General features: G+C 40.1%; 1 protein-coding gene across 2 annotated transcripts in view; it reads right to left on the reverse strand.

Moving 5' to 3' along the window:
* LOC106884216 (propionyl-CoA carboxylase alpha chain, mitochondrial) overlaps positions 1 to 25,105 on the reverse strand; it is an 82,151-nt gene that overhangs the window by 24,584 nt on the left and 32,462 nt on the right. For both annotated transcript variants that reach the window (XM_014935468.3, XM_089357291.1), the window contains 9 exons: positions 24,231 to 24,333; positions 16,458 to 16,552; positions 16,235 to 16,317; positions 12,860 to 12,997; positions 7,913 to 7,986; positions 5,688 to 5,762; positions 4,860 to 4,928; positions 3,127 to 3,202; positions 292 to 402 (listed from right to left, as the gene is read on the reverse strand). In XM_014935468.3, the coding sequence (XP_014790954.1) occupies positions 292 to 402; positions 3,127 to 3,202; positions 4,860 to 4,928; positions 5,688 to 5,762; positions 7,913 to 7,986; positions 12,860 to 12,997; positions 16,235 to 16,317; positions 16,458 to 16,552; positions 24,231 to 24,333 (824 nt within the window). The remainder of the gene's footprint in view (positions 1 to 291; positions 403 to 3,126; positions 3,203 to 4,859; positions 4,929 to 5,687; positions 5,763 to 7,912; positions 7,987 to 12,859; positions 12,998 to 16,234; positions 16,318 to 16,457; positions 16,553 to 24,230; positions 24,334 to 25,105) is intronic.

Here is a 25,105-nt window from a genome sequence, read left to right on the forward strand (position 1 = left end):
TGTCTTAGCCATGGACACAATAAAGAGACAGTTAAATTGCTTGGTCATGGACACAAGACAGAGAAGTGTAACACACTGTGGTACTGACTTAAAGCTAGGTAAATTAGTTCAGGGTCTTGATCATGGACACAGTACAGCTAAAAAACTGGGTTAATGGCAGCTAGATGTCTTGGCCATAGACATTGTATAACACAGTTAACAGGGAGCTATTATTAACCCTCTAGTTGGATATCCAAAAAGGAATTTACAATGTTAGTTTAAAAGAAGAAAAATATTTGAAAAGATCCTTACCCAAGAATCCCTCCGGATATGTCTGCATTAAATAATCAGTTGTCAGGTCACCAGCCACAAATTTGCGTTCAGTCAGAATATCCCTAAGAAGGGGGATATTATGGGCTACACCTGAAATTATGCCAACACAAACTTAGATTTTTTTCAACAACAACAAAGGAAATATTCCACACACAAAAATTCTGTATAAAAAGATAAAAGAAAAACCATCCAGTAAGGGCAGAGCTAAGTAGTTTCTCAAAATGCTAAGAACAGCAGTCACTTCTCCTTCAAATCATACCTAACTGTCTCAACAACCTCTAAGGCTATGTCATCATCATCAACATTTAACATTTGTATTCCATACTAGCATGGGTTGGATGGTTCAACAGGATTCGACTACCCAGAGAGCGGCATTGAGCCCTGTCTGCTTTGGTGAGGCTTCTATGACTGGGTGGCTTCCCTGACAACAACCACTTTACAAAGTGTGGTGTACTTCAATTTACCAAACAACCTGGACAAGTTTCTTTTGGCAAGTTGGAGAACACCACCCTCTGAATTGAGCAATTGTATCGCAGACCCCTTTGGTTAATTCTATATCAAATAGCTTATGACATTACAACTCTCTTCTTTTTTCCTTTCATTTTCTGCATTTTGCATCCACCTTTCTCTTGTTCTTTTCTCATGATTTCTCATTTCTCTTGTTCTGATTTGTCCTGATATGTAATTTATAATGGCCATGAGCTCAGAGCCAGCAGATTGCTTGCAGATACTATGTGTGTTATAAAAACCTGCCTAGAAAACATCTCCAATGCACGAGATGTTAGGCACAAGTGTTGCTGTGTGGTTTGAGAAGTTTGCTTCCCAATCATATGGCTTTTGGTTCAGTCCTACTGTGTGGCACCTTCAACAAGTGTCTTCAACTATATGCCTGGGTCAACCAAATCCTTGTGCTTGGATTTGATGGAAACTGAAAGAAGCCGCACATATGTGCATGTGTATATATACACATATAGACATATACACACATACATGTATCTGTATGTGTGTATGTGTCTCTTTGTCCTGACAATACATGGTGGTTGTTAATAAGTGTCACTACCACACAACACTGTCATTTGTTTCCATTATTCTAAAAGAAAATGTCTGGCCATAGAAAATCTGTCTCCATAAACTCCATCCAACCCATGCAAGCATGGAAAAATCAAATTTTAATGATGATGGTATATATATTTTTTTCTTAAGTTAACACTTTCAAAGATAGCTATAGTTACATAACATATAATGTACCATGTATAATGTACTTATTCATATCATGTATTATGTATAATATTTAAATGGGGGTGAAAATGTGTTACTATTTTGGCAGAAGCCAGATGGAAAGAGACAGAAAGGGATGGCGGATAGGAGAGCGAGATTAAAATGCATTGAAAAGTAAATAGATAAATTATGGAGTTATCTCCCTTTAAATGACACCCAAATATATGGACTGCATGAGGATTTATTGTTAGTTAAAATATTGTTAAGCTTGCTGCACACGCCATCCATATTGGCCCTGCATTAATTGAGAGAAATCTTCAGGGAAGCATCCAGTGTTTCTGGTGAGTTGGTCTATATAGGTTGTATTTAGACGACCAGCTCAAGTACGGCCACGCTTTGGCATCCATAGCAGTAAGTCACTTGTCAACACTAGTTTAGCTTGCCAGCAATGTCCCACTAAGCATAAATGCCTTTCCCTTACAGTGTTAGAAACGGGCAGACCTCCATACACCAGTTTTGTGGTGGGATAAGTTCTCAATGATTTATTTAAGATTACTTTTAATATTTGGGTGCAAGTTCCTTCATGCTTGGATTCCAGTCTTTTGGTAAACATCCAGGATGTTGCTCCCTATAAAAGGACTGACTATTGTTGCACAGAAAAAATTCTTAAAATTGTGACAGGTTTGATTTCCAGATACCCAGTTTGCTTAGAGCCAGCTATGCTTTGGCAGTCCGGGGTTTTACATCCTTTTCAGTTTGGACTCTCTGAACTGAGGCACATGAAATAATCAACTTGACTGATAGGGTTTCCACTGATGCTAATGATAGATCCTTGTTTGTGGGCAATGTGTTTGGTTTTACTAGGATTAACAAGCAGCCCAACATCATATGCAGCTAAGCTTAATTGGGTGGAGTTTGATATTGTGAGATCGTTGCCAGTGCCGCTGGACTGGCTCCTGTGCAGGTGGCATGTAAAATACACCATTTTGAGCGTGGCCGTTGCCAGTACCGCCTGACTGGCCTTCGTGCCGGTGGCATGTAAAAGCACCCACTACACTCTCGGAGTGGTTGACGTTAGGAAGGGCATCTATCTGTAGAAACTCTGCCAAATCAGATTGGAGCCTGTTGCAGCCATCTGGTTCACCATTCCTCAGTCAAATCGTCCAACCCATGCTAGCATGGAAAGTGGACGTTAAACGATGATGATGATGATGATGATGAGAGCAAAGCTAAATCATCAGCATAATCTACATTAGTTATATTTTGGGCTGAATATTTGATTGTTCTTCTGTTCATAAGTGTGAAACTGAGGCTATTTGCATTGGATTATCTCCTCAGAACATCACTTGATAGAGAGATTGCAGAAAAAATGCTAATATATCCCCTCAGAGTACTTCAGGTCTGATATCAATCTATGTTCAATCAAAGTGCAATGTAAGCTCACCTAATATTTTTGGTATAATATCTTAATGCTGTTACAGGCTGTTAGGCCCCATATGGTAAAACTAGACATTTTCAAGTTAGAATATGAAGATATTGTGAGAAACGTTAAACTGTATAAACCAACCAACAAAGGAAACAAACTGTTAGACGTACCTTTAATTACATAAGCATCTAAAGCCTGAATCATCTGTTCTCGGGCTTCTTCCCGAGAATTACCATAAGTTACAAGCTTGAAAACAAAACATTCACAATTAAATATCTGTCTGACCATGAATAAATATGAGGGAATTTATGGATACATAAACAAGCCAATGCATTATACATACATGCCATGCATTCATCACACACACAGATATACAAATGCAGGTATTTTCATATATGGGCCATACCATAACCCTCTCAAATCTGGGCCTGGATTCCAGTCAAATTTTACCCGCTAATGTGTCTAATTTTACCCTCCACTTGAGCTCTTGAGAAAAATATAAATAGTTGCATATACAGTTTGTCATCTCAATAGTAGCATAAATGTAAACTCTTTGAAGAATTAATATCATTAATAATTTCCTCAATTACAAAATGTCTAGATTTTGCTCAATTATAAGATGAGGTGTTGGGTTTATCACAGGCTTGTTTCATCACAAAATCGTTTCTTTTTCCAATAAAAAACAAAAGTAAACAACATCTCTGGGGGATACCATTAACAATGAGTTACAGACACACTTGGCTACAAAGCTGCAAAGTGATCAGTTGTCTAATTTTAGTATTTTATCTTTTTCTATGCATGTTGTTCATAACCGCTTTAGTGAGATTCCAGCATAGATTACATTTAAGCTATCCCTGCTTTAGCAGGAACACAGCATGACAGGGTTAATGGGAGCAGACGATGTAAACTTTGCTTGGCCAAGAGAACAAGGATCCTGAAGAACTCGCTTGACCCAAGGGCCTTCTTAAACTCTCAGAGGGAAATTTTTAATTGGTGCCTTCACCTGAGGAAATTCATGTTGGGAACATGGAATTCCCTACTTGCTAACAAATGAATGAAAAGTGTGCATTGCTGACCAGTTTTGAACAGATAACACCATCTTGCCCAGAAGCAATATCACTTAGTAGAATTTTGTTTTGGGTTTTTTTTTACAATTTACGTGGCACCAACCCCTGCAAAGAACAAGCTTGTAAGTGTGGAAGACCACAATTTTACTTAGCTTGACACATCTTCTCAAATACAGCAAATCACCACAATTGCCAATCCCTTGTCATTTCTTCAGTGAGGTCCAGTGTCTAAAGATCCTAACATGAAACAAGACAAGGTCTATTATTTAACTACAAATACTTTTTTTTTATCTTCATTAGGTTTTTCTCTAACACACCACCATTACATCAATCATTACAACCCTTCCACTATCACATCACCACACTAATAACCACTGCCACAACAGTCGACACTACCACAAAAACCACTGCAACCCCTAATATATTTTCATTTTTTACACCATGTTCATTGACTCTGCAAAGAAACGTGATCAAAACATTCCCACTATGGCCATCATCATCTATTTTCAGGCACAGCACATTAACCAGATACTACATTATCCAGTATTACTTTACACAAGACAATACAACAGAGTGAGGAGAGTATTGGCTGCTATTTCATGAAGGTTGTAAAACAATGTAAAAGGCTTTCTTTGTTGGCTCAATTCCTGTAAGCTGTTATTGTTGTTTAGCCGTTGGTCACAGTCTTAATTAGACCTATGACTAAAATCTTGAAGTTGTGACTATTCCATCTTTTTTTTTCTCAGGCAGGGTAATCTAGAAACATTCTAATGTGTCTAACATTACTAGACTATAGATTAAGAGAAAGCTGTGAACGGTAAATAAACTGGCCTCACCTTGCAGATCATAGGATCATAGTAAATACTGATCTCACTACCTTCCATAATGCCACTGTCGCATCGTACCTGAAATATATGTAAGGCAGGAGAAGAAATATAATTTATATCAAATCAGTCTGGTAATCTGAAATTGAAATATGGGAGAGAAATAAATGTAAGTATTGCTGTCTGGTTAAGAAGCTTGTTTCACCATCATGTTTCGGATTCAGTCCTACTATGCAGCACCTTGGACAAGTGTCTTCAATTATAGTCCCATACTGACCAAAGCTTTGCAAATGAATTTAGTAAATGGGAACTGAAAGAAGCCCATAATACATGTATGTGTGTCTATGTGTGTGTTGTGAGGGAGTGTGTGTATGTATGTTTGCATATGTGCATGCATGTGCACAAGCAGTTAGCATGTGTGTATACATATGCACGTGTGCATGTATGTGTGTGCATGCATGCGTGTTTGCGATTGTGTGTGTATATGCATGTTGGTGTCTCCTAGTTTAGAGACATGCAATAGTTGTGCATGTATGTGTGCATGCATGCGTGTTTGCGATTGTGTGTGTATATGCATGTTGGCGTCTCCTAGTTTAGAGACATGCAATAGTTGTGAATGAATGTTACCATCACACAAGTGGTGTTGTTCGTATTTTCCATGAAAATATCTGGCCATAGGGAAACATTATCTTTTTTGGAAACAGGTGAGGGTAGGCAACAGGAAGGGCATCCAACTTCAGAAAATCTACCTCACTGAATTCCGTCTGCTTCATACAAACATGAAAAAGTAAGCATAAAAACAATGGTGATGATGGTTGGAAAGTAATGGATCAAACTTACTTGTGGTATATGAAGAGGTTCAATGTACTTGGAAAGACGACCAATGGAGGGCATACCAAAGTTTTTAAAAGGGTCCTAAAATAGAAACAGAAATGCATTGTTAAAACTCATTGCTTAAAAATAAAACAATCTTCAATATATAGAACAATATTTACTTTGTCCTTCATACTTAATTCAAATGGAATCAGAATTAGCTTTACTTTTCATCCTTCCTGGATTAATGAAATCAGTGCCAGTCAAATACTGAGGTTAATTCCCAAAATTGGTCAAGGGGCTTGCAATTTATATGGAGTAACTTTACATTAAGGAGTGGAACATACAATTACTTGTAATTCAGACTACCTCATGGTTCCAGCAGACAAAATGGAAAAGGTGTTGCCCCAGAAGATGGTAAGAGAAATGTGCTGGAACAGCCAACCTGACTCACAGGGTTTGCACTTGTGAAAATTGATAGCTAAATAAACATAGGTGCAGGAGTGGCTGTGTGGTAAGTAGCTTGCTTACCAACCACATGGTTACGGGTTCTTTTCTCACTGCATGGCACCTTGGGCAAGTGTCTTCTACTATAGCCTTGGGCTGACCAAAGCCTTGTGAGTGGATTTGGTAGACGGAAACTGAAAGAAGCCCGTCGTATATATATATATATATATATATATATGCATGTGTGTGTCTATGTTTGTGTGTGTGTTTGTCCCCCCAACATCGCTTGACAACCGGTGGTGGTGCGTTTACGTCCCCGTAACTTAGCGGTTCGGCAAAAGAGACCGATCGAATAAATACTAGGCTTCCAAAGAATAAGTCCTGGGGTCGATTTGCTCGACTAAAGGCGGTGCTCCAGCATGGCCGCAGTCAAATAACTGAAACAAGTAAAAGAGAGTATGGCTATTTTAATACAATTAAGAGTGAGCTTTGGTTTTAAGTACTTGTAACTGCGGGAGTGATAGTGAAAGTAAATCAATTTGGGGTAAGTACAAAAATAGACTTGGGTATCCTGAATAAGTGAAATAAACATGTAAAAGCATAAAAGTCACTTATTACATGTCATTATTATAGATTTCTTGTCTTATTGCTGAAGTTATAACCATCAGATACATGCAGGTGTGGGCTATGGTAAAGTAGTTTGCTTTCCAACTACATAGTTTCAGGTTCAATATCACTGCATGGCACCTTTTTTTTTTTCTACAACCACAGGCCAACCAAACCCTTATGAATGGATTGGGTAAATTGAAAACTGAAAGAAACCTATGATGTGTGTGTGTGTGTGTGTGTGAGAGAGAGAGAGACGGGGACAGAGAGAGAGAGAGGGGTGTGTGTCTATGTTTGACTTGATATTGTGTCATAGTTGTAAATGACTGTCAGCCATACAAGCAGTGTCATTCATATACAATATTCTGCATTTACAATATAATACTGCAACACCAGTCATTGAGTATGACACCTCCCTGTACAACTTGGCTGACTATGTGGGTGACAAGGCCTTATCTTACTCTACCAACTATTTTAAGCATTTCAGGAGTGATTCCTAATGTACTAGGTGCTTTCCTGTCTTTATAGCATAAATTGCTTTATCTATCATACTGCTGTCAACTTAGATAACTGGTTTCTCAGTTATGTCCACAATGGGAAGACTTTTTTCTCCTGAGCATTCTCCATATTTAGTTGCATTTCATAGTAGCACAATTTCTGGAAATGCTGCTGGAAGAAAGTTGATGCAAATATTTGCCACAAACTCAATGAGCAACATACCTCAGGCTTTGAAGTTGTCAATTCTCTGGGTTAGTTACCTTCATCCATGCCTTGCAGTCTAACCTACCCTGCCAGGCTAAATGGACAATCAGACACCAAAGCAGAAATTTCTAAGTTCTTGATAACACACACACACACACACACACACACACACACACACACACACACAAACACACACACACAAACACACAACACACACACACACACACAAACACATACACACACACACACACAAACACATACACACACAAACACATACACACACAAACATACACACACAAACACATACACACACACAAACACACAAACACATACACACACAAACACACAAACATACACACACAAACACATACGCACACACAAATACAAACAAACACAAACACACCAAATAACTGAACAGCTGTTGATTCTTCTGAGCTCATCTGTTGAAATATACACTGAATGTGTGTGTGTGTGTGTGAACAAACATGACAACATACCTCAGCATAAACTCGACATTCGAAGCTCCAGCCATTGATAGGGATATCAGACTGACTGTATGATAATTTATGTCCTAAAAAAAAAAAACAAAAAAAAATTGTTCTCAAAGCACAAAAATGAACAAATTAAACACAAATCACACACTTATATTCAAACCTTTTGTAAGCATATTTCTTTCAAAGTACATTGTCTTTGTTTCAATTAATTTTGAAAATAATGAACAATTTAGTAAAATGACCACATCAATATTAAGGTAGTGTTTGGAATAGGAATTAAGATGAAATTTTGATTGCAAGTTTGTATAAAACCAGGGGCAGTTTCAGATTGTTTGGTATCAAAAAGGGTTAAATAGTCTTTATACATTAAGCAAGAAGATTTTTTAAAAACTGTTTAGAAATATATACATACCGCACTATCTATAAGGTTAGTTTGTTTCTTTGATTCTATTCGAGGTTGAAAATAGTTCACTCCCACACCACTCATCCCCTATAAATCATATACTTTATATCTAGCTGAAGGGTTTGTCTAAAAGTGGAACATAACTACTTAAAAATGTGACAGAACCTATCAAAAGAGGGGTGAGTCAACTCCAAAGAGGGACGTGCTCATTGTATGATTAAGAAGTTTGCTTTGTAATCATTGACTCCAGATTCAATTCTGCTTTTGGTACCTTGAGTAAGTGTCCTCAAACTTTGGAACAATAAATGTCTCTTAAATGAAACTGAGGGAGACAGAAACTGCGAAGAAACCCATTGAAAAGATTGTAGCAATTCTTGTTCATAGGCTGTAAAGTATAACATTGTTTGGTTTAACATCATTGTCTGATTTTTGACTGCCTTTACCAGACTTCACTAACATATTTGACTATAGTTTCTAGTCCCAACATAAATCGATGTCTTCAAACACTGCCTCCTATTATAACCCATGAGTTATAGTCCCTTCTCTTTTCTCCCTTCAGTTACAGATGACCACACAACAGGTCATGACCACTACCCTTTTCTCACTCTTTACAAATTCAAAAAAAGAAAAAAATATGGTATCTAATATTTACCAACTCAGACCAACATCTGTTTATTAATTTTAGTCATTCACTGCCTCTTCATTCTTCACATGCCTTTTCTAGTAATACACAATCTCACTATGATAACTTATCTTTTCAAGAAATAAGAATCTCACTCATCATCATCATCGTCGTTTAACGTCTGTTTTCCATGCTGGCATGGGTTGGACGGTTTGACTGAGGTCTGAAAGGCCAGTGGCTGCACCAAGCTCCAGTCTGATCTGGCAATGTTTCTACAGCTGGATGCCTTTTCTAATGCCAACCACTCCAAGAGTCTAGTGGGTGCTTTTTATGTGCCACCAGCACAGGAGCCAGTCAGGCGGGCCTGGCATCGATCACGTTCGGATAGTGCTTTTTGCATGCCACTGGCACAGGGGCCAGTCAGGTGGACCTGGCATTGGCCACGTTTGGGTGGTGCTTTTTACGTGCCACCAGCACAGGAGCCAGCTAGTGGGTACTGGCATCAGCCATGTTCTGATGGTGCTTTTTATGTGCCACCGGCACAGAAGCCAGTCAAGGGGTACTGGCATCGGCCACGTTCGGTTGGTGCTCTTTACGTGCCACCGGCATAGGAGCTAGTCAGGCAGACCTGGCATCGACCACATTTGGATGGTGCTTTTTACGTGCTACTGGCATGGGAGACAGTCAGGGAAAACTGGCCACAGCTACCATATTGGTTTTACTTGACGCAACAGGTCTTCTCAAGCATATCATATCGCCTGACACATCAGGGATACTCTTAACTGCACCAGATATGCATGGCTGCAATCTCACTTACCGAGTCTTCTCAATCACAGCATATCTCCAAAGGTCTCGGTCTCCAGTCATTGCCTCTGAGAGGCCCAATGTTCAAAGGTCATGCTTCACCACCTCATCCCTTGTCTTCCTGGGTCTACCCCTTCCACAGGTTCCTTCCACAGTTAGGGAGTGACACTTCCTCACACAGCTGCCCTCATACATACATAACACATGACCATACCAGCACAGTCATCTCTCTTGCACACCACATTTGATGCTTCTTAGGCCCAACTTTTCTCTCAGAGCGCTTACTCTCTGTTGTGTATGCACACTGACATTACACGTCCAGCGGATCATACTAGATTCATTTCTTTCAAGCCTATGCATGTCCTCAGCAGTCATGGCCCATGTTTCACTGCTATATAGCATGACAGTTTGCACACATGCATCATATAGTTTACCATTCATCCTGAGTGAGAGGCCCTTAGTTACCAGCAGAGGTAGGAGCTCCCTGAACTTTGCCCAGGCTATTCTTATTCTAGATGCTATAGTCTCAGAGCAACCACCCCCACTACAGACTTGGTCACCTAGGTAGGGGAAGCTATTAACCACTTCTAGTTTTTTCCCCAGGCATGTGATGGAATTTGTTTTCTATACATCTTCAGTGTTTATTGCCCCAGTGCATCTGCCACACAAATACAATTTTCTTGGCTAACCTTCCTTTGATATTGCTGCACCTCTTGTGTATCCATAGCTTACACTAGGTACATCGTATGGAGTTTCTACCCATGTTTCCTACAGATCGAGCAAGGCCATCTACCTGAAGGTGTTTGTTTTTTGACAGCATTCCTACTTACTAAGACATTGGTTTTTGCTAGGTTAACCGTAAGGCCCTTCCAGACCTCCCTGCCACACCCTAAATATTGTCTCTTGTTCTGGCAGTGACTCAGCTATTAGAGCAAGGTCACCAGCATAGAGAAGCTCCCAGGGGCAGCCCATCTTCAATTCCTCTGTTATTGCCCGGAGGACTACAATGAATAAGAGGGAGCTGAGGACTGATCCTTGGTGAACCCCTACTTCTACTCGGAATTCTTCACTATACTAGTTACCAACCCTCACCTTACTGTCAGCATCCCTGTACAGGACTTGTACAGCTCTTGCCAACCACTCATCTATCCCCAGTTTCTGCATTGACCACTAGATAAGGGATCAGGGGACCCTGTCAAAGGCTTTCTCCAAGTCAACAAAAGCCAAGTACAGAGGTTTGTCTTTGGCTAGGTATTTCCCCTGAAGTTGCCTTACCAGAAATATAGCATCAGTGGTACACAAAACCAAACTGCATCTCATCTAGGCTAACTCTCTCCCTAATTAGTTGGGCTATGACACTTTCTGTAACTTTCATCACCTGATCCAATAGTTTGATACCTCTGTAGTTATTTCTATCTAAAGTATCACCTTTACTCTTGTAGCAGTCATTGGGTATGACTGCTTCATGAACTACCTGATTTACAATGCAGGTGGCAAGACCATAACCCACACTGCCCGATATTTTAAGAATCTCAGCGGTGATTCCTTTTGGGCCAGGTGCTTTCCTTGTCTTCATATCTTTAATAGATTTATCTACCATGGTTCTGTCGATTCAGGTAGCTGGTCCCTCAATTGGGTCGACCTTTGGCAGACTCTCCTCCTCCCATTCATTCTCCACATTGAACAGTCTTTCATAATGGTATCTCCAAGCCTCTTTCTTTGCAGAATCATTTAACACAAAGGCACCATCCTCCATGCAAAGACATTTCTCTCCTATGACATCACGGTTTTCTCCCACACACTGTCTTGTAATCCGAAATACTTGGTCCTCATGTTGCTGAACATTGGCAAACTTCTTTTCTGCTCCTCTCTTGGCTATATATACCTGTCTCCTAGCTTCGCTTTCGGCTATCTGATGCATTCTCCTGCTACCTCCACTCTTCCAGGTCTTCCAAGCCTGTTTCTTAAATCTAATGGCCCTGTCTACAATATTGTTCCACCACCATGTTACCCTAGGTCTGGAAGGGACTTAGCACCAGCCACAGATTTGGTCTGTGGCACTCAGCAAGCTGTCTTGCAGGAAATCCCAGCTGCCTTCTATGTCACAGGACTGTAGCTCATCCTCCCTATCATCAAATTTCTTAGTAAGGATATCCTGAAATCTCTGACCATGTGAAGGGTTCTTAAGCTTCCAAGTCCTTCTTTTCCAGATTGGTCAGCTTTTTGGCATCTTTCTGACCTTGTGTTTAAAGTCACTAATAACTAGTCTATGCTGGGGGGTAACTAATCTATAACCAATCAAAGAATCAATGTTCATGTCATTACTGACAGTATCATGTGTCCATGATCAAAACAATTATCAACATTCTAGTCTACTTGAGACATTGGTGCTTAACTGTGTGATATAGTTAACAGTGCTGTGCCCATGACAGCTCTCAATACTACAGTCCACCTAATATGGTGAGCTGGCAGAATTGTTAGCACACCGAGCAAAATGCTTAGTGGTATTTCATTCATCTTTACATTCCGAGTTCAAATTCCACCAAGGTCAATTTTGCTTTTCAGCCTTTCAGAATCAATAAAATAAGTACCAGTTGAGCACTGGGGGTCAATGTAATTGACTTACTTCCTCTCTAGAACTTGCTGGCCTTGTACCAAAATTTGAAATCAATATTACAGGCCACCTAACTGTCAGTAGGTACAATTAGATATAGTTCACCTTACTGTGACTAAAACAAAGACACTTAGCTCTCAATATCAGTTCACCTTACTATGTCTGCAAACAAGATATCTGATCTCTTTGGTGCCTATCTGTGAGTAGATACCAAACAGCTATGCACTTCGCAAAATTGTAAGCAGTGACAGCTATGTAGAATTGGTGAATGTTGACTTGCAGTGCTAAGTTCAATTCTTCGAGTGGGAAAAAGTTGCTTATGATAGAGCACCATCTTACCCAGTTTAGAAATTTGTCTCATTTACTTAACGTTTTCGAAACCAGAGATAAGCAATAGCCCAAAATGGAGTATGCAGGTTCAGGAGAGAATCTAAGATCAAGTATCAAATAATTCTTATTTCTAAAGATATAGAGTAAAGAACATGAAAAGTATACAGTGTTTCTTACCTTTAGCTACCCGGATCATTTGATGGACAATGTCTATACCAGTAATACATTCAGTGATTGGATGCTCCACCTGCAATCTAGTATTCATCTCCAAAAAGTAGAAATTTCTCTGAGAATCAACCAAAAATTCCACTGTGCCTGAAACCATATTAAAAAAACAATACTACAGCACCAATGAAGAAACTCTACATGATTACTTTATCTCATAAAAATAGTAGCCAAATATCCCTCAAATCACACACACTATTTAAAAAAAATAAAGACATTGAATGTTGTGCTCAAAAATACATTCATCTTCATCATCATCTTTTAACATCCATCTTCCATGCTGGCATAGACTAGACAGCTTGACAAGATCCAACAGGTCAGAGGACTGCATTGTATCCTGCTGTCTGCTTTTGCATCATTTCTACAGCTTGATGCCCTTCCTAATATCAGCCACTTTTACAGAGTATACTAGATGCATTTTTTGTGGCACTAGCATTAATGCCTACAAGGAGAAAGACAAGATGGTCAAGGTTGGAATGTCTCTGAACACAGGTCTGCTCAATAAGGGCTAACTTGGGACTTTGCTGTAAATAAATAGTATTATGTTTATAACACTTTATCACAGCAAATATATGACTCTAAAAAATGGTTCATACTGAAGTAATTGTATTCTAACTGAAGTGGGAATAGAACGTATTGTCAACCAGGCAAAAGGAATCAAGTAGGGAGTCTCTCCAGGGGTTCTCAACCATTTTTTTTTATCAATAGAACCCTTTAATTATTATTTTATTCTGGTGGACCCCCCAGAGCCATTTGATGTTTAAAAACTAGTCTTACAGGAACTTCTTTCCAAATTCCTATTTTGTTTTTCATACATTGCATAGTTTGAACTATGTAAAATGTTAGAGAAAGAAACTTAGTTGTTTCTTGCAATACATACTAATACAAACATCTAAAGCAAAATTTTTTCAGGGGTCCTTAAAATACTGTTGTGGATCTCCAATTTACTATTCTGTTACATGAATCCCACCAAAATCTTTATGGACCCCAGCTGAGAACCACTGCTCTATACAGTCAGTTGACCCACTAGAAATACCAGCTAAATCTTCTTCAGATCACACTACACTGTCATAAAAAAAAATGGACATATCTGATCATATAATCTTAGGCATTCAATATCTAGATCAAAGATGGAGTGGTCTCAGAACAGCTTTAACAAAGAGGTCTGTTCAATTACAAATGTACTGGGGCTAAACAACAATGGAAACAAACAGAATTACTTATTCTGTCAATGAATGGTAGAATACCTGAGAGGTTGATGATCTGATAAGGTGCTAGAATCATCATTATTTTCATCATCACTATCATTTTATATCCAGTTTTCCATGCTTGAATGAGTCAAATGGAATTCAACTCATGGTGAATTGAGTTGATGATGGCGGTGGTGGTGGTGAAGATGATACATAACCAAATGGCTACACATTTCTAAAAGAAGGAGAGGTGAGTGAATGGACCGAAGTATATGACTGGTATTATTTTATCTATGGCAAAAAAAAAATTTTAAAGAGACAAAATTTATGTTATCTCTGGTTCTGTGCTGAGTCAATGACCAGTATTCACTGGCTCTGTCCAACAGCTAGAAATAAATATATTATCTAAGCAACAACAACACAACATAATTATCTAAGTTTCATTAGAATGCAGTGCTATGGCTATGTTGTGCAACAGGCCCGAGCCCAGACTTGCGCACATTGTTGCTCTGTTTCAACCTAAATCTCACAACTGTACTCATGGAGGAGGGGAGATAAATAGCCACAGTTTTACACAACAGCAGGTATTTTGAAAATACCACATGGTGTGAAAACTGTTCTGCATAGTTATGGGCTGTCCATTCAGTCACCCTGCCAGGGATATGGTGAAGTCATGGGACTGCAGCATGGTAGATTGTGAAGAGACAGAAGAAGGGCTCAACTGAGAGCTTTTTACATTGATGCTAAGCAGAGGAATCCCAGAAGATCAGGGGTCAGGATCATCAAGCTCTATAAAGGGAGTAATTGCAATGCATTCATATTGGAGGCATCCATGGTTATGTAATCAGATAATGAAAGATCCACTACTCAAGCTCTCAATTCAAATTGATAATAATAGAATTGGATGGCAACAGAGTCACGTAAAAGCAGTAAAAAAGAAACCTACTCAATAGTTGGATATATTTATAATTAAAGAGAGAGAGATGGACAGAGACAGAAAGAAAGAACTAGACAACCATAGAAAAACAGTAGGAGAGATAAATAGAAAGACAGTCATACTGAGGGATAGACAAAAATACTGATAGAGATATTAATGAACAATCAGAGTGGGGGTGGAGAGAGAGAGAGAGAGGTGGAGAGAGAGAGAGTGAGAGAGAGAGAGAGGTGGAGAGAGAGAGAGAGGTGGAGAGAGAGGGAGAGAGAGAGGTGGAGAGAGAGAGGTGGAGAGAGAGAGAGAGAGAGGTGGAGAGAGAGAGGAGATTAATATAAAATTATACTTAGGTATAGAGATAGGGATGTTTATAAAGCAAGAAAAGGAGGTGGGGAGATTAACAGATAAGCAATCACAAATAAGTAGAGAAATTAAGATATTAATGGATAGGATACTTTTTGAAAGATAGACAAATATCAGTCACTTTTTTTCTGTTTTTCCCTGAAAGCATGGGTTAGCTATATATATTATTAAAAGCTTTATTTTATTGCCAGATGCTTTACATATTTTGAATCTTTACTAGTTTTTAAAGCAAAAGGTTTCTTGTTCCATAAGCCTTTGAAAGCACAGAACCAACACATTATTTTCTAATTGGGGAAATGATAATGTCCTCCCTTTAAACTCAGCAACTTTCAGAAAAGCACAAATGTAAACACACACATGGATGCACACACATACGCAAGCACACACACGTGTCTAATTTCCTTCTACCAAATTCAATTGTGCAAGGCATTAGTTGGCCCAGGATTATAGGAGGAGACATTTGCCCAAGGTGCCATGCAGTGGAATTGAATCCATAACCATATGGTTGTGTAGCAAACTTCTTAACCATACAACCATGCCAACACCTATATAATACACACACACATCCCAGAACATTTAATTCATTGCACAGTTTAACACCACTTCTTGGTTCTGGATGTTAATACAATTCAGTGAGTGATAAGCATTCAAACCATGCCATCAAACTAAATATTGATGCTTGTTACTGCAATAACTCAAGAATCAAAGTTTCTTCTTCTCTTTTCTCTTTACAGGTCTTGGAAATCCTATAAAAAAAATAAGTGGTTGCTGAAGGACCCAGCCCTTCCTCATTTGACTAAAACATAAAAAAGTAAAACAAAAGCGGGAATTGAAATGAATTACCTGCAGAAGAATAATTTACAGCTTTGGCTAATCTCACTGCTTGCTCTCCCATAGCTTTACGTACAGCTGGATCAATAAAAGTACTGGCCAGAAACAAAAGAAAGAGTTTAAGATCAGCAGATGTTGGTAAAGAGAGAAGTGTTGCTGGGGTAGGACTACAAGTAAACTAGCAAAAGTAATAGATAAGTAGAGGGGAGGGATGCAATATAGTGTTTAGACATACCTAGGTGCTTCTTCTATCACCTTCTGGTTCCTTCTTTGGATTGAACATTCTCGTTCATTTAAATAGACTGCATTTCCATGTTGGTCACAGAGTACCTACAGTAGAAAGGTGGGTAAGTAAGTAGGATGTAATGTGGAGGAGAGAGCGAGAGAGAGAGAGAGAGAGAGAGAGAGAGAGAGAGAGAGAGAGAGAGAGAGAGAGAGAGAGAGAGGAACTGTGATACTGAATATGTAGCACATTACTGTACTCAAGAAGACCCAGCCACCACAACAGAAGTGAGATTCTAAAACCAAGGTGCCACATAAAAAGCATTGGTGTGGGTGCTGGTGCCATGTAAAAAGCACTAGTGCTGGTGTCACATAAAAAGCAGTGGTGATGATGCCACGTAAAAGCACCCAATACACTCTGTAAAGTAGTTGGTGTTAGGAAGGGCATCTAACTGTAGAAACCAAGCCAAAACAAACAATGGAATCTGGTGTGGACCCTGGCCTAGCCAGTTCCTATCAAACCAGCCAACCCATGCCAGCATGGAAAACAGACATTAAATGTTGAGGATGATGACTTATGTGTTCCTGTGTTAGTCGACACACAAGGCAGTCAAAGTATTCCAGCATGATCGGTCAGAAGTACCCCAACTGCTGCAATGCTTTTGCACTCTGTTTTTGTAGCTTGAGATTATTTTTCAGGAACCTGAAGGTCAACCACTTGCAATTGGGAAAGAAAGACTATCATGGAGCTGTCCCTTTTCACTGCTAACTGAAGTCCACCTTCAGTCACAGACACCTGGCTACTGGTCTTCTTAAGACTCCTCAGTGCTGGCTATTGGCCATTGTTGCAGTTTTTCCACCTGCCTAGATGTGCAGAGTCAACACCACCCCCTTACATGCTTTAGTCTGCCGAGACAGTGTACCAATGTGTGGCACTTGGAGCTAGTATATGAAAGATTTAGTGGGGTGCATGAAAGCTAGCAATACCTGCCCACCCTCCCAGGTAGGGAGCAGCATGCAAGACACCAAAGGTACTGTCACTAGACGCCAAAGGTACTGTCTCTAGACGCCAAAGGTACTGTCTCTAGACGCCAAAGGTACTGTCTCTAGACGCCAAAGGTACTGTCTCTAGACGCCAAATGCACTGTCACTAAACACCAAATGCACTGTCTCTAGACGCCAAAGGCACTGTCACTAGACGCCAAAGGCACTGTCACTAGACGCCAAAGGCACTGTCACTAGACGCCAAAGGCACTGTCACTAGACGCCAAAGGCACTGTCACTAGACGCCAAAGGCACTGTCACTAGACGCCAAAGGCACTGTCACTAGACGCCAAAGGCACTGTCACTAGACGCCAAAGGCACTGTCACTAGACGCCAAAGGCACTGTCACTAGACGCCAAAGGCACTGTCACTAGACGCCAAAGGTACTGTCTCTAGACGCCAAAGGTACTGTCTCTAGACGCCAAAGGTACTGTCTCTAGACGCCAAAGGTACTGTCTCTAGACGCCAAAGGTACTGTCTCTAGACACCAAAGGTACTGTCACTAGACACCAAAGGTACTGTCACTAGACACCAAAGGTACTGTCACTAGACACCAAAGGTACTGTCACTAGACACCAAAGGTACTGTCACTAGACACCAAAGGTACTGTCACTAAACACCAAAGGTACTGTCACTAAACACCAAAGGTACTGTCACTAGACACCAAAGGTACTGTCACTAGACACCAAAGGTACTGTCACTAGACACCAAAGGTACTGTCACTAGACACCAAAGGTACTATCACTAGACACCAAAGGTACTATCACTAGACACCAAAGGTACTATCACTAGACACCAAAGGTACTATCACTAGACACCAAAGGTACTGTCTCTAGACACCAAAGGTACTGTCTCTAGACACCAAAGGTACTATCACTAGACACCAAAGGTATTGTCTCTAGACACCAAAGGTACAGTTCGATACAGGAGTAAAATAAAAACTTGGAAAAGAAGTTTAAATGAGAATGAGACAGGCTGATAGATATATAGATAACAAGTATCTAATCAATATACTGTTTCAGTGTAGGGGGACAAGAGAAGCAAAAGAGAGATGACTTAATGGGGGAGGGAGAAAGAAAGAGAGAGAAGTAAATAGGAATATAGAGAGTAAGGTTATGAAGTGTGAATGAAAATGATTTAAAGTGAAAGAGTATGAGTGAGTAATCAATTGAGTGAATGGCATACAAAAAAACAAAAAAAAACAGATCTCAACCATTTTGAACTCGTCTGTTACAATATGAAAACGATTCAGGCAATACATTATAAAGTAGCTGGTATTGTGAGCTCACAGGGAAGTTTACATGCTTAGAGGGTTGTGACTTTTCTTAGAAACAGATAACCCAAGAGCAACACTGACATTTTAAGCTATCTTTTTAAAACAAATTTTCATCAAAATAAGAGTGAGTCAGACCTTACGTTATCAGAGAGCAGAGACATAAGAGGTGATATGTCATGGTCCTTTATGATTTCATTATATTGGATCTTAGCACACCAGTCATGTTTCTGCTCACTGCCGCCTTTAATAATTTCCATGAAAATTGAAAATAGGGGTACTAGTCTATACATATTAGGTGGAATATTACCAGATCATCAACCTTTTGACATCCACTTTTTAATGCTTGCATGGGTTGAAGAGAGTATACTGAGGCAGATTTTCTATGGTCAGATGCCCTTCCTGTTGCCAACCCTCACTTGTTACTATAAGCAAAGTAAATTCCCACTGCTGTTGTTCATTGAGTTACATAATATATATATATATATATATATATATATATATATATATATATATATATATAAGGTTTTAAATGTAATCAATTCTATGTATTCAAAACCTTATATAAATGGCTTTCAAGAAGCAAATGCCCTTAGTTCAGTGTGTATTGCTTCTCAGAGCACAAATAGTCATAAGTTCTTTTGTCTTCATTAACTGATACACACACACACACACACACACACATAGAAGCTTCTTCCACCATAGTCACTCACAGGGCTTTGGTCAGCCTTGGACTATAGTAGAAGACATTTGCCCAAGATGCTATGAAGTGGTACTGAGCCCAAGACCATATGGTTGGGAATCAAACTTCTTAACCACACAGCCATGCTTTCCAAAAAAGAAAACAATGAAAAAATTCACATTAAGATACTTCAATTCCAGTACTGTAAATTGGTTGGAGATAAGGAAAGAGAAGCAGATAAGGAAAGATTTGCCAATGTTCTGCGCCGTGAGGACCAAAGACTCGAGGTATTTCGTGTTGCAAGACAGTGTAGGAGAGAGAATAGTGATGTTGTAGGAGAGAAATGTGTTCGCATGGATGATGGTACGCTTGCATTAAATGAGGATGCAAAGAAAGAGGTCTGGAGATGCCACTACGATAGATTGCTTAATAAAGAGAATGAATGGGAGAAAGAGAGCCTGCCGTATGTCGACCCAATAGAGGGACCAGCTATCCGAGTTGATAGTACCAGGGTAGATAAAGCAATTAAGAGTATGAAGACCGGGAAAGCCCCCGGCCCATCAGGAATCACTGCAGAGATGCTCAAAATATCTGGCAGTGTTGGCTATAGCCTAGTCACCCGTATTACGAACCAGGTGATACACGAAGGAGTCATACCCAATGACTGGTGTAGCAGCATCATAGTCAACTGCTACAAAGGTAAAGGTGACGCTTTAGATACAAATAATTACAGAGGCATCAAGCTGTTAGATCAGGTTATGAAAGTTACAGAGAGGGTCATAGCCCAACTAATTAGGGAGCGAATCAATTTAGATGAGATGCAGTTTGGATTCGTGCCAGGTAAAAGCACTACTGATGCCTTATTTCTAGTGAGACAGTTGCAGGAGAAATACCTAGCTAAAGATAAACCTCGGTACCTGGCTTTCGTTGACATGGAGAAAGCCTTTGACAGGGTCCCCCGATCCCTTATCTGGTGGTCAATGAGGAAACTTGGGATAGAAGAATGGTTAGTGAGAGCTGTGCGAGCCATGTACAGAGATGCTGCCAGTAAGGTGAGGGTTGGAAATGAGTACAGCAATGAATTCCGGGTAGAGGTAGGGGTCCACCAAGGTTCCGTCCTCAGCCCCCTCTTATTTACCATAGTCCTCCAGGCAATCACAGAGGAGTTCAAGACAGGTTGCCCCTGGGAGCTCCTCTATGCTGATGACCTTGCCCTAATTGCGGAGTCACTATCAGAACTAGAGGAGAAGTTTCAGGTGTGGAAGCAAGGTCTAGAATTGAAGGGCCTTAGAGTCAACCTAGCTAAAACCAAAATCCTAATAAGTAGGAAGGTAGATAAAACACAAACCCCTTCAGGTAGATGGCCCTGCTCAGTATGTAGAAAAGGAGTAGGTAGTAACTCTATAAGATGTACCCGGTGCAAGCTATGGACACATAAGAGGTGCAGCAACATCAAAGGCAGGTTAACTAGCAAGTTAGTTTTTGTTTGTGGCAGATGTTCAGGTGCAATAAAGACTGCAAACAAACAGGAAACAACTTCTATCTCATTCCAGGGTGAAAAACTAGAGGTAGTCGATAGCTTCTGCTATCTGGGCGACCAAGTTAGTAGTGGGGGTGGGTGCGCTGAAAGTGTAGCTGCTAGAATAAGAATAGCCTGGGCAAAGTTTAGAGAGCTCTTACCCCTGCTGGCGACAAAGGGACTCTCACTCAGAGTAAAAGGCAGACTGTATGACGCATGCGTACGAACAACCATGCTACATGGCAGTGAAACATGGGATGTAACTGCTGAGGACATACGTAAGCTCGCAAGGAATGAAGCCAGTATGCTCCGTTGGATGTGTAATGTCAATGTGAATACCCGTCAGAGTGTAAGTATCTTGAGAGAAAAGCTGAACATTAGAAGCATCAGTTGTGGCGTGCAAGAGAGACGATTGCGCTGGTATGGACATGTGGTGAGAATGGAGGAGGATAGCTACGTGAAAAAGTGCCACACCCTAACAGTTGAGGGAACCCGTGGAAGAGGTAGGCCCAAGAAGACCTGGGCTGAGGTGGTGAGGCAAGACCTTCGTACATTGGGCCTCACCGAGGCGATGACTACTGACCGAGACCTTTGGAAATGTGCTGTGCGTGAGAAGACCCGGCAAGCCAAGTAAGATCGTTGCCAGTGCCCCTGGACTGGTTCTTGTGCGGGTGGCACATGAGATGCACCATTTTGAGTGTGGCCGTTGCCAGTACCGCCTGACTGGCTCCTGTAGGATTTTCGAGCGAGATCGTTGCCAGTGCCCCTGGACTGGCTTGTGCGGGTGGCACATAAAAGACACCATTTCGAGCGTGGCTGCTTTCGTGCGGGTGACACGTAAAAGCACCCACTACACTCTCTGAGTGGTTGGCGTTAGGAAGGGCATCCAGCTGTAAAAACTCTGCCAAATCAGACTGGAGCCTGGTGTTGCCATCCGGTTTCACCAGTCCTCAGTCAAATCGTCCAACCCATGCTAGCATGGAAAGCGGACGTTAAACGATGATGATGATGATGATGATGATAAGAGCATTCAACAGTATAAAAAAGGGGGAAACACACAAAATAAAGACTAACAGGTTTCTGGTCTGTATCATTTGAAGAACAATAATTTGCAAGACACTGTAATAGAACATATTCATCCAGCAACATGTATATAAAGCTAGGCAATGGGAAGTTGCTCTATTTATGCGGCAAAACACACTAACAATTTGAATATAAGTAGTTTCATGCTAATCTCTTGAAGGTCACACTCATCAGTAATTAAGCAAATGGAACCATCTATCAAACCTTTCACTCCAACCCTAGTTATTAGTAGAATCTAAGGAAACCAGAGATGGGATTACTTTCAACATCATTATTTTATGTCCACATCCCATCCTGGTAATGAGTTGGATGAGCCATAATGATCTAAGACAGTTCTATTTGGGGAGTTACAACTTTCTAGACAGGTCAGAGGACCACATCTTGCTCATAGGTCCCATTTTTAACATGGATTCTACAACTGGATCCCTTTATAACATCAACCATTTTACAAAGTATACAGAGTGCATTTTATCATGCTACCATCACTAAAGAAATTGCCATGCCCTTAACAAGACTAAAGAGATTTTTGTATCTAACACCATCGCTATTTGTTCACTAACCACTTTACACAGTATACTGGGTGTATTTTATTGTGGCATCAGTACTGGAGATGTTGCTCTGTCTTCAACAATGAGTTCTTTCTACACTAAGTTATTTTTGCTTATTCACTAATCACCTTATAGAGTGTAATGGGTGCACTATATTATGGCACCAGGACAAGAGAGGTTACCTTGTATTTTGCAAGGCCAGAGAGTCCCTTCTACATTATCTCCAATAAAATGTTCTGCATTTTATGGAAATGGTTTGCTATTTCTTACAGTTTGAATGACCCTAAAGAGGCTTCTTCTTTGGCTTGAGAGGCTCCTTTCAGATAGCAAGTAGGATATTGATACAAACAAGAGAGACATTTCAAACAGAGCCCTTCGTCCAATGAAGGTCCTTGTCCAAAACATCAAACTTACATTAGCAAATTAGTTTACTATAAGGTAGTGGAGAACTTTGATGTTTTGAACAAGAAGCTTCGTTGGATTAAGGGCCCTGTTTCAGAAGTCTTACTTGGTTGTATTAATATCCCACTTGATATCTGAAAAGAGCCTCTCAAGCCAAAGAGACCCTCTGTGGGGTCATTCAAACTGTAAGAAATAGCAGACCATTTCCATCAAATCACACTTTACAATTTTAAAAAAAAAGGGGGGGGGGGGAGAAAGATGGACGCATCTTTTAAATTGTTGGGTCTGGAGAAAGTGACAATGCCCATGGGCTTTCCAGGTCCTCCAAACCAGTGACACTGACGCCCTTAATGTTCCTCTTGAACCAAATTAAGACAACACCAGCAGAAAAGATACGAGCGGAGAAAGAAATCCTAAGGCCTGACATTTTGGGAAGAACAGATTAAGTGTAGTGATCAGTGCAGAGGCAGCAGAATTGGACACATCTTGTCCTAGATGTACAAAAAGATGGGTTGATTATGGCTGGAGAACCCTTGATCATAGATCTGCTCAAAGCTGACTTGGGCTAAACAACAGCAATAGCAACAAACACTCTGACATCAATGGTGAATCTTATACTCTCTCTCTTTTATTCTTTTACTTGTTTCAGTCATTTGACTGCGGCCATGCTGGAGCACCGCCTTTAGTCAAGCAAATCAACCCCAGGACTTATTCTATAGCCTAGTACTTATTCTATCGGTCTCTTTTTGCTGAACCGCTAAGTTACGGGGACGTAAACACACCAGCATCGGTTGTCAAGCAATGGTGGGGGGGACAAACACAGACACACAAACACACATACATATATACGACAGGTTTCTTTCAGTTTCCGTCTACCAAATCCACTCACAAGGCTTTGGTCAGCCCTAAGCTATAGTAGAAGACACTTGCCCAAGGTGCCACGCAGTGGGACTGAACCCGGAACCATGTGGTTGGTAAGCAAGCTACTTACCACACAACCACTCCTGCGCCTACTGTTCTATAATTTTCTTCAAAGTGAATCAAAGGGAATTACTCATTAGTGAAAACATCTGATTTCAACCCAGTTTTTTTCAATTGTGTAAATAAACATTTCAATAAATCAATAAATAAATAAATAAAGGTTTTGAAGTGCTAAGAAACACATCAACAACATAGAAGAATGCAGTGCTAAGGAACAAAACCTCAAAATGTATAAAAGGATTACATTATCTTACTTGAATCTCAATATGGCGTGGATTGTCGATAAATTTTTCTATGAGCATTCGGTCATCACCAAAACTGGCAGCAGCTTCTTGCGTAGACAAACGGAATGCATCTCTATAATGAACCAAGTGGGAAACATCAGGTATTAAACATTGTTGTTGTAGAACATCTGCAATCTGTTCTAAATCAGGTCGGAGCAACATTTTTTTAGCAGGAAGCTTTAAGAATTTATCATCACCATCATCATTGTTACTTCTAAGTCCATTTATTCCCATAATGTCATGGGCTGGAGGAAACTTTTAAGGCTGTATTTTACAGAAGGATGTGTTTCCTCACATTATCCCATATTTATTTTTCAAGTAAATCCCAAGTCTTTACATGTCAAACCATTAAACTGAGTTCAAATCTTGCCAAGATCAACTTTGCTTTTCATCTCTTTGGGGTAATAAAATAAAGTACCAGTCAAGTACCGAGACCAATGTAATCAATTAGCCTCCACCCTGTTACATTTCTGGTTTTGTGTCTCTGTTAGAAACGATTATTATTCTTGCAGAATCATTAGCATGCCACGCAAAATACATAACATTTCATCTGTCTTTATGTTCTGTGTTCAAATTCCACAGGGGTCAACTTTTTTTTACATCCTTTTGGGGTTGATAAAATAAGCACTGGGGTCAATGTAATCAACTTAGACCCTACCCTGAAATTGTTGGCCTGTACCAAAATTTGAAATCATTATTATTATGCTGGTAAGCTAGCAAAATTATTAACATGTCAGACAAAATGCTTAGTGACATTTCATCCTTCTTTACAATCTAAGCTTAGATTATGTCAAGGTTGACCTTGCCCGTCATCCTTTCACTTGATTACTAGAGATACTATAATC

This window comes from Octopus bimaculoides, chromosome 9 (assembly GCF_046866305.1).
Source record: "Octopus bimaculoides isolate indiv1 chromosome 9, ASM4686630v1, whole genome shotgun sequence".
NCBI lineage: Eukaryota > Metazoa > Mollusca > Cephalopoda > Octopoda > Octopodidae > Octopus > Octopus bimaculoides.